This window comes from Castanea sativa, chromosome 7, assembly GCF_040712315.1.
Source record: "Castanea sativa cultivar Marrone di Chiusa Pesio chromosome 7, ASM4071231v1".
NCBI lineage: Eukaryota > Viridiplantae > Streptophyta > Magnoliopsida > Fagales > Fagaceae > Castanea > Castanea sativa.
Genome location: NC_134019.1, coordinates 14,899,685 through 14,913,928, shown reverse-complemented (window position 1 = coordinate 14,913,928; position 14,244 = coordinate 14,899,685). Strand labels below are relative to the sequence as shown.

The 14,244-nt window shown below is 36.3% G+C and overlaps 1 protein-coding gene across 7 annotated transcripts; it reads right to left on the bottom strand.

The window, feature by feature from the left end:
• Window positions 1-4,071: 4,071 nt before the first annotated feature.
• Window positions 4,072-12,349, bottom strand: LOC142643735 (pentatricopeptide repeat-containing protein At5g46580, chloroplastic-like). 7 transcript variants are annotated; one of them, XR_012845912.1, is made up of 6 exons: window positions 12,058-12,349; window positions 7,526-7,788; window positions 5,942-6,231; window positions 5,242-5,348; window positions 4,771-5,057; window positions 4,072-4,651 (listed from the first exon to the last, which is right to left on the bottom strand). XR_012845912.1 is itself a non-coding variant. In XM_075818446.1 (5 exons), exons 3-5 carry the CDS (start codon window positions 6,146-6,148, stop codon window positions 5,003-5,005), a joined length of 369 nt encoding a protein of 122 aa, XP_075674561.1. In that variant the 5' UTR covers window positions 6,149-6,231; window positions 7,526-7,788; window positions 12,058-12,349; the 3' UTR covers window positions 4,072-5,002. The 7 variants fall into 7 exon arrangements, 3 of the variants coding, with proteins under 3 accessions (XP_075674561.1, XP_075674559.1, XP_075674560.1); XR_012845914.1 differs by having other exon boundaries at window positions 4,072-5,057; window positions 5,958-6,231; XR_012845915.1 differs by lacking the exon at window positions 4,771-5,057 and having other exon boundaries at window positions 5,958-6,231.
• Between the last annotated feature and the right edge of the window lie 1,895 nt (window positions 12,350-14,244).

The following is a 14,244-nucleotide window of genomic DNA, read 5'->3' as shown; positions in this document are numbered from 1 at the left end:
TCTGTACTCCAAACCCACTATATCTGCCAACAAAACACTTCAGAAATTAATGCCACAGGCCCACCATATTTTCCAAATTAAAGCCACACCCACACTCCTTGACAAAAAAAGCAATCCAACCTAGCCTTTCAACCACCCACCTCCAGTCATGATGGTCAAACCATCCATGACTCTGATCAATTTTAATTCCAAGATACAACTCAACATTGACCAAAAGATAAATGAATGAAGTACATATATATGGTTGAGCATAGGGGAGTTATCTACAATTAAACACTCCCAAGTGCTTTAAACTTGGGAATAACATAAGCAAGCCTCGCAAGAAGAAGACAGAGAAGTGATAAAAACAGTCCCTAATTAAGAATGCCACCACTACTAACATATTCAATACTACCAGATTTTAATTCATTCAATTTCTTGAGGATATTATACTTTACCACCCTAAATTATACCCTATTTACATTTTGCACCTTAAACTTTTCAAATGCACATTTTGCACTCTAAACTATGATCTTTGTTACACTTTACACCCCGACATCAAATTTGTTGTTAAATTAGACAGAAAGGCATGACACCATATGAAAAGACCCAATTGCCCTCTTCTCAATTCCTTAAAAATAAAGGAGAAATTAAATTTATCACCCTAAACTATACTTCTAATTACACTTTGCACCCTAAATTTTGGATTTTCATCCAAATTAACAACAAACTTAACGTTAGGGTGTAAAGTGTAACAAGAGTCGCAGTTTAGGATGTAAAACATGCATTCAAAAAGTTTCGAATGCAAAATATAATTTAGGATCACTGTCCTCTTCTCGTGGAGGCAGGTGGAATATCGAGGGGAAAGACTTCTTTCAAATTTGAGAATATGTGGCTTAAGGTGGAGGGTTTTGTGGATCTTGTGAGAGGTTGGAGGAACGGATACCAATTTGTGGGGTCTCCTAGTTATGTTCTAGCTTGTAAATTAAAGGTTCTTAAGGGAGACTTGAAGCATTGGAATAAACATGTCTTTGGGGATGTGGCCTTTAAGAAAAAATCCTTGCTGGCTAAACTTATGGAACTAGATTTGAGAGAAGGGATGCAAACTTTCTCACAGGAAGATAGTGCAAGAAGGGCTGAGATAAAGGCTAATATTGAGCATTTAGCTTCTTTGGAGGAGATTTAATGGAGGCAGAAATCAAAAGCTTTGTTCTTAAAAAAAGGGGATAATAATACTAGGTTTTTTCATAGGCTTGCTAATTCTCATAGACGTACAAATACTATGAGAGGTATGGAGGTTGAGGGCATTTTGTATGAGGATGAGTCTGCTATTCATGATCAAGTGGTGGGTTCTTATAAGTCCTTGTATCAGGAGACCGAATCTTGGAGGCCCAATATTGATGGTTTAGAGTTTGCAAATCTAGATGAAACTGATCGGATTGCTTTAGAAAGGGAGTTTGAAAAGGAGGAGATTATTGCAGCCCTACGGGAGGCTAAGGGTGATAAGGCTCCCGGTCCTGGTGGCTTTACTATGGCTTTTTTTCAAAAATGCTGGTGTGTTCTTAAGAAGGAGATCTTAGCTTTTTTTGCAGACTTCCAACAAAGAATGTATCTTTGAAAAATCACTCAATGCCACATTTCTATGTTTGATTCCCAAGAAGCTTAATGTAGTCAATATTAGAGATTTTCGCCCAATCAACCTGGTGGGTAGTTTGTACAAGCTACTTTCAAAGGTTCTGGCACATAAACTTCATTGTGTTTTGGATAAACTTATTTCCAACTCCCAAAATTCTTTGTTGGGGGAAGACAAATACTGGACTTTGTTCTCATTGCAAATAAATGCTTAGATAATAGATTGAAGAGTGGTATTCTGGGTGTAATTGTTAAATTGGATATTGAGAAGGCTTATGATCATGTGAGTTGGAGTGCCTTATTTTATCTTATGGAGAGAATGGGTTTTAGGGAGAAGTGGGGGAGATGGATGAAGATGTGTATTTCTACTACTCGTTTTTCAGTGCTTATTAATGGTCTCCAGTTGGTTTCTTTGGTAGCTCTCATGGTCTTCGCCAAGGGAATCCCTTATCTCCACTCCTATTCTTATTGGTAATGGAGGTATTGAGTAGGTTGTTGAAAAGGACAGAAGATGAAGGCTTTCTCAGTGGATTCCAAGCAAATCCCAATACACGTGGAGGTTTGCATATCTCTCACCTTTTGTTTGCTGATGATACTATTCTCTTTTGTGATGCTTCTGAGGATCAATTATTATATATTCGTATGGTTCTAATTTTCTTTGAAGCTATCACAGGATTGAAAGTAAATGTTGGTAAGAGTGAGATTGTGCCGGTTGGTGAGGTTGGGAACTTGGATGTCTTAGCTCGTATTTTATGTTGTAAGGTAAGCTGTTTACCCATGTCTTATTTGGGGATGCCCTTGGGGGCACATTATAAGGATTCATCAATCTGAAACCCTATCATTGAAAGGATGGAAAAAAAGCTTGCAGGTTGGAAGCAACTATATTTGTCAAAAGGAGGTAGACTTACTTTATTGAAGAGTACTTTATCAAGTCTCCCTACTTATTATTTATCTTTGTTCACTATTCCACAACATGTGGCGGATAGATTAGAGAAAATTCAGAGAAATTCCTTTGGGGGAGATCGAATGATGTCTTTAAATTCTCACTTGTTGCTTAGGAGAAAGTTGTGTGGCCAGTGGAGTCTGGTGGCTTGGGGATTCGGAAAATTGGACTGTTTAACCAAGCTTTGCTTGGAAAGTGGCTCTAGCGGTTTGGGAAAGAGTACACACGTTTATGGAGGCAGGTTATAGCTTCCAAATATGGGGAGACTAGTGGGGGATGGTGTACTAGAGTTGTTAGAGGGATGCATGGTTGTGGTTTGTGGAAGAACATTAGGAAAGGAGTTGAGAGTTTCTTTGGTCATGTGTTATATGTGGCGGGTGAGGGTTTTCGTATCAGATTCTGGCATGACCCTTGGAGTAGCCCCGCTGCCTTGAAAGATTTATATCCGACACTGTTTGATATTGCTGCAAACAAGGAACCTATGATTTCTAAAATTGTTGATTATGCTCCAAATGGGGGTGGTAGAAGCTGGAACTTCCGGTTTCGTCATGCATTTCAAGATTGGGAGACAGGGATCTTTTATGATTTCTTTGCGTATATCTCCCCCAAGCTACCTAGGGGGGGTGATAATACCATGATATGGCAATTGAATCGTACTGGTGTCTTTGATGTGCACTCTTTCTATACTTCATTGCTAGCAGCCCCGTTGGTGTCTTTTCCTTGGAAAAGCATTTGGTGTGTTAAGGTACCTAAAATGGTGCATTTCTTCCTATGGACAGTTGCTAGGGGTGGGCTTCTTACTATAGACAACCTTGTTAAGAGGAAGTTACCTCTTGTGAATTGGTGCTACCTTTGTCGATGTGAAGAGGAAACTGTGGATCATTTATTGATCCATTGTAAGTATGCTTATACCTTGTGGAGTGAAGTCCTTCGTTTATTTGGGGTTCAATGGGTGATGCCGAAAAATGTTGTTTCTCTTCTTACTGAATGGTGGAATTGGTTGGTGAGTCACACTTCAAAAGTGTGAAATATGGTTCCAGCATGTCTAATGTGGCTAATTTGGAAGGAACATAATGCCCGTACTTTTGAGGAAATTGAGAGACTTGTTGACTATGTGAAATCTTTGCTACTTAGGACATTATTTGAGTGGTCCCAGATTTGGGGGTTTACGCATTGTCATTCTTTGTTTGATTTTCTTAATTCTGTTAGTCTCTCTTTTTGATTGGCTTGTATTCTTTTCAGTGCAGTGAGTTTATTATCGTAAATTCATTGTGCTTTTATTATCAATAAAGCTATTATTACCTATAAAAAAAAAATTAAAAAAAAAAAATCCAATCTGTTTATGGACTATAGTCTTTGGTTCACAGTGCTATGGATCTATAGTTGTACAAATGTTCATTATGTTACCTTATTTAGAGTTTTCACTGGGTTGACAACATCAAAAGTCATCCATGGGCAGCTGATCAAATTCTAATCTATACAGCTCTCACTCGGTAATAAAAACTTCTCAGTGGCTATAAGAAATTTTGTCATCATTATGACATCAATTTACAATAATCAGAGCTGTAGTTCACAGAACTTGTCATATGCACTAAAGGTAAATAATCAGGTGCATTCAATCTTGGCACTGTACATAGGTGGTAAACTAAAACCTAACAATCTTCTCAAAAATTTTAAAAATAAAAAACAAAAACAAAACAAAACAAAAACCTAACAAGTTTATTTGATATTCACCACACCATCAGCTGACTCAAAAATGTGACACAGACATGTTATATTAAAATTGTCTTTCTTGGGAAGCAATGATAATCAAATTGGTAGTTACCCTGCGAAGGGTTCAGTGGCATTAATGTTACCTCGAACTCTTGTTGTTTTATCCTTAATCTAATAAAATCTCAATGCTTTTGATACCATATGCTGCTTGGACAAAATTTCAGCAATTAGTTGGCGACCGAATAACTGTGAGTTGTTGAGGATAAGGTTTCTCGTAGATGAATTAACAACATAACCTTGACCTGGCATCCATTGTAACAGTTGTAGAAGCAACTCCTTTTCAGGTTGGTCAATATAACGTGATATTGCCATCTGAAATAATTCCTGAGAGGGAAATTGAAGAAAATGTGACTGAATCTGAAGTTTAAAAGTCAAACATCAAGAGGAAACAGAAATATGCTTTGCTTTCATTTAGTGAAATCCAATGTACAAGGGATTTCCACCTGCGTGGGAGAAGGGTGGACTTGATGATTTGGCCGATGATCAAGGTAATACAGATTGTGAAGATGAGTCATGTTAAACCAGGGAAACAAGAGCAGTTTTGTACCCTTGATTGATGTTATGGAGGATTGGCACTTCACTGGAGGGCAAAATTTTTACTTTTATCACTTGGTGGATTTCATAAGATGGATGGCAGACCACTGAGAAATTTCCTTCTGTCACCTCTTCAAGGGGCTAACCTTTCCAGACCTTTACAACTTTACAAAATACTAGAGGTCTGGAAATAAACCTACGCAAATAATACTTACAAAAATGTAAATTAAGAACATGCTAAAAGTAAGTCTCTTTTTATCTAATTTCAAAATTGTGGATTCTAATTATATGATCTGTAATGGGTTCCATTCAATGGTTTTCAAGCTTTGTATCACAAGCTTGACAATCTTTATTATTTGTGACTATAAGAGATAGTGTACCTCTTCATCCGCATAGGCCAAAGTTTCCAGTTCAGCCAATAGTTCTCTTGATTTTTCAAACAAGCCTCTCCTCTAACATATACCTTGAATAAAGTTGTCAAAATTACCTGCAAGCATGTTTGAGTATGAACTTGATGAAACACTGTAACCAAAGCCTTGACAGCTACTTAAAAACATAAAACAAAACAAAATGGAGAAAAGCAAATGAGAAGAAATACAACAATGGGAATTAAAAATCAGTCAGGCCATATATCAATGACATGTGAGTAGAAAATTAAATGCATGACGCAACACGTATGAATTTGTTAAGTAAATATGTCGTAATGCACATATTACCAATATTCTCGACCACACTAATTGTTCCCTCTATATTGACATCTTTTTTTTGAATAAATAAAAAAAAGATTCTTGAAGTTTCGGAATTAGGAAAGAGTGTGCCCGAAAAACTTCATATCACCTGTGGGCTAATATGTAAAAGCATGTTTATTTGATATATGCAACTCTTCTAACATAAGTATTCCCTTTTCATGGGATTTAAATTAGAGTTTTTGTGAACCTTTAAAATTTGCTACTAATACCAAGCCATCTCAAAGCATACTAATACCAAGACATCAAACAACCTCAACATTTTAAAAAAACATGAATATACTACTTTTAGAAAACCCTAGTCTTTATCGGCAAATTAAACATGAAAACAAACCTTATTTGGTACTAACCCTGCAGATTTCATATCTTGAACCAACTCGTCAGCCTTTCTACAGTTTCCACTAATCAAGTAAGCATTGAGCAAAGAACTGTAGTGAAACACATTTGGCGAATGACCTTCATCTTTCATCCAGTTAAAATAGGTTTCTGCTTCTTCCAATTTAGTATTTAAAGCACAAACAGCTAGAAGTGTACCATCCATGTGCAGCCCATCCTGTTGAAGCTCCTGAACCAGCTCTATGCCTTAGAATAACCATGTTTAACTTTGATGCAACCTGCAAGCAGCTAAGAATGAAAAAGGACAATGGTGAAGTGATGTAGGATCTTTAGAAATTCAGCACTAAATTAGTTTTTTTTTTTTTTTTTTTGGCTTTTTATGAGACCTTGAAGGGTTCTTTGACTAGGTTTTGATGTTTTAGGGTTTAGATAAGGTTAGGTAAAATAATAATAATATTAATGGATTTTTACTGAATTTGATCAATGCTTGGTATTAAAATAGTGAATAAAACAAGAAATAAAGATAGATAAACCCTAAGCAATCACACATTTAAAAAGCTTAAAATAAGCTGCTGGAATTTTCTTAAATTCAATCTCTACACCTCTATTGTTTACTACATAAAAGCCTTTGCATAGTCTATTGCCAATCACTTTCCTAGAAAGACAGAATACAAAATAACATTTTCCTAGAAAGATTTTTTTTTTTTTTTTTTTTGATAGGTGTTTCCTAGAAAGATTAGTAGTATTAATAACCAAGATAAGTAACTAAGAACTTTAAATCAAATAGAAAAGGACTCAAAACATAGAATACTAGTGAAATATAATTACCATGAAACATCTTTGATTTGTCCAAAGATTATGGTGCTGTTTAGACATCACAATAATGACAAACAAGAAAGTTCCATTGCGTTGACATAACATTTGAGATGAGAATATTTATCTCAGTGATGCAACTATCTGAGCAAAATCATAAATTATAATAGTTTAACTCCAGAGAAATAAAGTAGCATACAAATTGAAACTTGACATATGCAGTTTCATATTTGCATAGACACACTCATAAATGCATCCTCCATACATGTCAGTTTATCTATATAGCAAACACACGAAATCCATGTGATTTTTTCTTAATTAATAAGTTTAAAGATTCTAAGTGTGACCTCATTTTCAAACCATCATCTTTGAGCATGCTGCTTTAAAACCTTAGCAAGGTTATAAACACAAACTCAAAGAATCTACACATGGTGATCAAAGATAGACATAGGTCATGGTTTTACTATCTACATGTGTGTGTTCACATCCATGTAACCATCTGAGTGGATATATTTTTAACTGGTAAATGAAAGGTCTATAGTAGAAACAAATTATTCATTTGATTTTCTAAACATTTCAATTCTCTGTACAAGTGATAACATGGGGAAAAAAAAGTTCTGAAAGCTGTTTGATATGGATGTGTCCTACATAGTAGCGTATTATCATCATGTAGCTGACTGTGGCAGAAACTTCAGGTTATATGAAAACATTTGAACACAGATGCTAGGAGAAAAATTGGAAATACATAATATGAATTGAAATATCATACCGTGCTATATGTAACAACATCTGGCATTAAACCATCTTGCTTCATCTGATGAAGCATTTTAATGCTGCCATCAAACTTGCCATTCCTAACCAGACAACTAAGAACAGAATTGCTTATGAACACATTGTTTTTTGCTGATTCATCTTTAATGCCATTGTATATCTCCATTGCCTTTACAGGATTTAGGTTCTTTCTCAAGAACTTCATATAACTGCTATAAGACGAAGCATTTATCTTCCCACTTGTTGCATTCATTCAAAGAGCTGCAATAATGCAAACTTGACTTAACAATTATCAACAATTATAAGCAGGGGAAATTAAACAACATAGTTAATTAGGTTCATTGTTCAGAGGGGATGGGTAAAGAGGGCAAAACTATAACCACAGAGAGAGGGCAATTGAACAGTCTTTTTGAATGACAAGAAGACACCTAAGTGACATTAATGCATATGAAAAATATTTTACTTTATTTTTTGTAAAAGGCTTACAAAGACATTTTCTCTATATTTTTCAGCTACAATGTACAAGATCCCTACTAAATGGATTTAGATTTGCTGACATTCTTTCAATATTTTGTTCATGACAAAATAAAATTTCTTGATACATTTTTTTTTTTTTGATAAGTAATAAAGAAATTTATTGAAAAAAGAGAGTCACCCAAGTACACAGGAAGTATACAAGGGAGAACAAATCAAAGACGAACATTACAAAAAACAAGGAAATCCAAAATAGAAAGAAAAGGAAGGTTTCTCCACACGGAGAACCAATCAAGTAAGGTTCGGAAAAAAAGAGACTTAAGAACAGGCATGGAACTCTCGATGTCTTCAAAACATCTACTATTTCTCTCCTTCCAAATACACCACAACAAGCAATGAGGAACGGCCTTCCAAATATCTCCATTACGATGGCGACCAAAACGACCTTGCCGCAAGCCAAAAGCCCCACAACGTACCTTGGCATAACCCAAGAACTCCAAATAAACCGAAGACCATGTCCCACAATTCCATGGCAACCTAGGCAAGAAGAAAGAGATGGTCTACACTTTCACAATTGCACTTGCACATATAACACCAATCCAAAGATGCAAATCTTTCTTTTTCTTAAATTGTCTACGGGCCGACATTTTCCCAAAGCCGCAAATTCAAACAAGGAAAGCTACTCTAGAGGGGATCTTCTGCTTCCAAATGCTTTTCCAAGGGAAAATTTGCTCCTTATGGCCAACAAGAAGATGGTAGAAAGAACTAACCGTGAACCCCTTACTCTTACAGTAGGCCAACAGACTTGTCCTCTCAATCCCCTCTTACGGGAGTGCTATAAATGGAATTGATGAAGCTCCCCGAAAGCTTCCAATTCACGATTATGCACATCTCTACAAAACCGAAACTCCTAATGGAGGACTCCATTGGTGTACCTCAAAAGATCCGCCACAAGTAGCCTCTTTTCTACGAAAAATCCTAAATAATTCCTGATAGCTTAACGGCAAGAGAAGAAGTACCACACCAATGATCTAGCCGTAATCAAAGACCTTTGATCCATCTCCAATATCAAACATAATAAAACGAGATAAGGAGTGCCACCCCCGTCTAATGTTTTTCCACAAACCGACACCATAAGGACTGTGAGAAAGAGGTGGAACACCACCACCCCAATCACAACCATACTTCACCGCAATCACTTGACGCCAAAGAGCATCCCTTTCTTGCCCAAATCTCCATAACCACTTCCCTAATAAGGCAATATTGAAGGTTCTCGCATTCCTAATCCCCAGCCCACCCGAAGAGAGGGAGAACACACCGAAGACCAATCAACCGTATGAAATTTGGGCTCATCTCCTAGACCACCCCAAAGAAAGTCACGTTGAAGTCTAGCAATACTATGGCCACACAGAGCAGTGAGGAATAGGGAATAAGGAAAGGAAATAAGTAGGAAGATTGGAGAGAGTGCTTTTAATTAAAGTGACTCTACCTCCCTTGGATAAATATAATTTTTTCCAACCTCGCTAATTTTCTTTCCATCCTTTCAAGAATAGGAATCCAAATAGACTTGTCCTTAAATTTTGCCCCCAAAGGAAGACCCAAGTATTTCATAGGGAGGGACCCATGATTGCAACCTAAGACAGCCACTAAAAGATCCATATCTTGCACTGACCCCACAGCCACCAAACTCGTACTTACCCAAATTAACCTTCGTACCCGACACAGCCTTCAAACCAAATGAGCACCATACGGAGAGTCGCACTCGATCAATGTTAGCATCACAAAAAATAAGAGTATCATCAGCGAAAAGGAGATGGGAAACCATCAAAGGTCTACCATCATAAACACCAACTCTAAAGCCAGATAAACGGCCTTCAAGGGCAGCCTTATCCAACATTCTACTAATGGCTTCCATAACCAAAACAAATAACAAGGGGGACAAAGGATCACCTTGCCGCAACCCCCTTGAGCTTCCAAAAAACCCATGAGGAGTACCATTGATTTAGGATAGAGAAACGAACCGTTGATACACGTAAGGAAATCCAACGTCTCCACTTATCCGAAAACCGCAACGCTCAAGCGCAATTAAGGAATCTCCAATTCACATGATCGAAGGCTTTTTCTATGTCCAAGCTTTACATAACAACCCCGTCGACCGTACTTTAATCTACTATCAAGACATTCATTGGCAATAAGAACAGAATCAAGGATCTGCCTATTAAGAACAAAGGCATTCTGAGGAGCTGAGATGATCTCTCCTAAAACCATGCGAAGACGATTAGCCAAAGCTTTGGCAAGAATTTTATAAATCCCCCCAACAAGGCTAATAGGACGGAAGTCCTTTACTTCCACTGCTGCAACTTTTTTGGGAATGAGAGCTTTTCTTGATACATACCATGCCATTCCATGATCTATCAAAAGTAAAATTGAATCATCCATTCAACTACAGACTAGCAATATATAAATTTAGTTTATGCACTCATAAGATCAGCGAGCAATTTCCATTTTGTCAGTCATCCTATTTTCTGCGCCTTGGCATGTGGGAATTCCAAATGTACATATACACCCCCTTGTTTCCGATTTTTTTTAATAATATCTTATGTAAGCACTGACAGCCTTCTTGGAAGAACACCTAAAATTCTTATACCAAGTTCATGACACACAAATTAGACAAAAGAGAAAGGGAAACACACCATCAGATATCATCATGATGGATAATTATTACTTAAAGAAGTCAATTATATGAGAGCTCTGAATTCCAATTCCCCAAAGAGTCGTGAGAGAGGGGAGTCTGTCCAATTTTCCTTTACATCCAGATCTACCTTTGTGCATTTCATTTCCCTCCTTTCTATCCCTTTTTTTTTCTGACCTACCTTTTCCATCCTCGCATATTCCATCTTCACTAAGTTTATGGGTATAACAATAAACTAGTAGTAAAAACCAAATGGTTTTCCTTAGTGAAAAGCCAAATGTGCCCTTATCACTGACCTAATATCAGTTTCTATTTTAGTTTACTTGGCTTTTACTGCAATCACTTTGCTATGAGTACACCTATTTGTCAAATAACAAATGTTATTCATTCATCTGCAAATTTTGCCTAATCTTACTATTTCTATGTCTTCCCTTCTTTACACATTTGTATCATTGGAGGATGGCAAATGCCTCCCAAGCAACATGGCATATCCCCATCATTTCTAGCAACCACCAAAACACTAGGAAACCCATTAACGAGCAAAGAAATTATACTTGTTATGGGGTAACATGCTAATGCAACTGATTTCACACCACCTAGGGTCATGGCCCCATGGTTTCAGTCTTGGGGTAGGTCCTAAGTTTAAAAATATAGGGGTGACAGCTTGACTCTGGTTTAGCTAAAGGACTATAGCCTTCCACTGCCTAAAATCAGTGGCACTGAGGTCAGGCTATACTCAACACCTAAGGGAGCACCTGTGGCCTCCTCTCTGCGTAGAGCCCTCAGGCATTCATTCCACAGTGAGTAGAAACCTACTATGGTCAAGCCCAAGTAGGGTCACCATGGTTGGTCCCCCCAAATTATTTCACAAATTTTAGAATGAAACCAAAAGAGTTCAAAATATTTTTTTTCTTTCTAACCCAAAAATTGGTCTTAGATGATAAAGTATGTTTCTAGGGATTGTATGGCATTGACCCTAAAGTTTTAATACCACAAGAGAGAGTTGCATACCAAGTGTGAATCGTACATACATACATACACACATATGGTTCGAAGTTCAAGCCTAGGAATACATACATACATACATACATGGGTAAGACTGTCTACCAATCACTATTTTTCCCAAACCCCACAAAAGAATGAGCTTTTTAATATACCAATAGACATAATGCAATCTAAAATGAACCCAACAATCCAATCTCAAATACTAATTCATAGCCATAGAATGCGTATAAGAAACACCTTATATTGGCATTCGTAACAATACCCAGATGATATGTCGCCTGATAACTTGAGAAAAGTTGGCCAAAAAAAATAATAATAATATGACATAAAAGAAAGAAGAATTAAGAAGGATAAAGTACCTTGCAAGAGCAGAGTCGAAATGAGATTGAGAGGAGGATGAGGAAAGTTGAAGAATGGCAGATTACCTTTCCAAGTAGGACTTGGAGTGGCGTCTCTTATTAACACTAACTGTGCTGTTTTGGTTAATATTATTAGACTTTATTAGTTGCTTCTTTACCAACAACATTATTTTTTGTTTGGAATTGGTAGAATGATATTGCTGAAGTTGAAGGAATTATAGGAAAAGGCATTGATAAGGGTCTCGGAAGAAGGTATGCTGCTGCTTAAGCTCAAACCCAGTGCCATGCCGAGCATCGTCATGGTTTTCTTCTTTTCTTTTTCTTTTTTCTTTTTTTCTTTTCTTTTTCTAGTAAGTTTTAAATTTATAAATATCAAAATATATATTAATAAATAAAATAAAAAGGCCAAAATGGAAAATGCCCCTAATTAGCAAAACATTTAAGGGCCCGTTTTGTGCAAAACTCGATTTTCATATGATTGAGTCCATGTAAATTTTGCCACAGTAAACAACGATGATATGGCATCCTCCAATTAAAAAAAAGTTACATGAAATTCAATTTTTACAAAATTGATTTATTTGGGCCCGTTTGGTTTATAATATGTTATCATTCAATTTTTATCATTCATCACTTAAAATACCCTAATTTTTCAAATTTTCTATTTGGCACCTTAACTCAAATCAGTTTTCAACTTCAATAGTTGCGCTGGGTTTCACCAAAAAAAAAAATCTTTTGTCAAACATTGCGGCTGGATATATGGGGTTAATTATGAAAATGTCATCATAACTCTGTTTCCATAACTTGAAAACACTTAAAATGTGTTTTCAGTTTCTATAACTCATCACTCAAAAATAAAAGAATTGAGTGATGAAAACAAATGTTGAAAACCAAGCCAAACAAAAAAATTTATGTGGGTCTCATATATTTTGATAGCTTAATTATGAGTTTTGACTCATATCACTCAAAACTCCTCTAAACCAAATAGGCCCTTAACATCTTTTTAAACTAATACAACTTGGTACTTTAAACATTGAGTTTCACATGGCTTTTTTTAGGAGGAAATGTTATATCAACAGCATTCATCTCGGTAAAATTCACCCGAAACTTGATCATAAAAAAAATTGAGTTTTACATGTAAATTCCAAAACAGTAACTTTCCCCTAAATATTGAAAACATGGAAAATTGCTATTTTTTTTTTTAATTAGGGGCATTTTTCCATTTTGGCAAAAAAAAATAACAATCACACGTGTTTTGGTACTAAAGCGAAAACGAAGGTGAAAGTGAAATAACAAAGCAGCTTCCCCAATTTTTTTTTTCAAATAACATTAAATATTAAAAAATTTAGTTAGTTGTCATGTTTTAAAACAATGATGAAAAATAGCATCTCAAGTTTCTAAAACTCGAGTTCCAAGATAAAACTTGAGTTTATAAGTCTCGATTTGCAAGCGATGGGAGCCGATGTGGACGAAAAATCCACGTGGAAGCATTTAAGACTCGAGTTTTAAAGACTCGGGTTTTACCTTTCTTCATCTCTGTTCTTCCTCTCTGGGTTTCTTCATCTACTGGGTTTCTTCTCCTTCTTCTTCCTTTTGTTTTATTTTTTCCTTCTTCATTCTTCGACAGCAAATCTGTAGACCAGATCGTGCCTCTTCAAATCGTCTCTTCGTTCTTCCTCTTCAGATCAGATCATCTCTCTTCGTTCTTCCTCTTCAGATCAAATCGTGCCTCCTCAAATTCAAATCGTCTCTATTCTGAATCACCTCTATTATTCGAATCGCCTCTGTTCTTGTTCAGATCGTTTCTATTCTTCAAGTACAAAATCGAGTCTTAGAGACTCGAGATCTATGTGGTATTATACCGCCAACTCACTAAGTGAGAATCGAGTCTTTACCGCTCGAGTTTTAGATTGAAATCGAGTTTCTGAAACTTGAGATGCTAGTTTACATCATTTTCTTAAACCCATCATAACTTACAATATACTTCCTCCCCACACTGCTACTCTAAAAATATCCCCACTTCCCCACTCAGCTCTCAAGTTCTGAACGTAGAAGTGCGGAGTAAAAAGTCAAAACAAAACAAAAAAGAAAGTAAACATTAAACATACTACTACTAGCAGTAAAAAAGTAAAAAATTAAAACCAAATCTTGGGTCTATATAAATCGTTTCCTGGTTATATTTATTTTTCT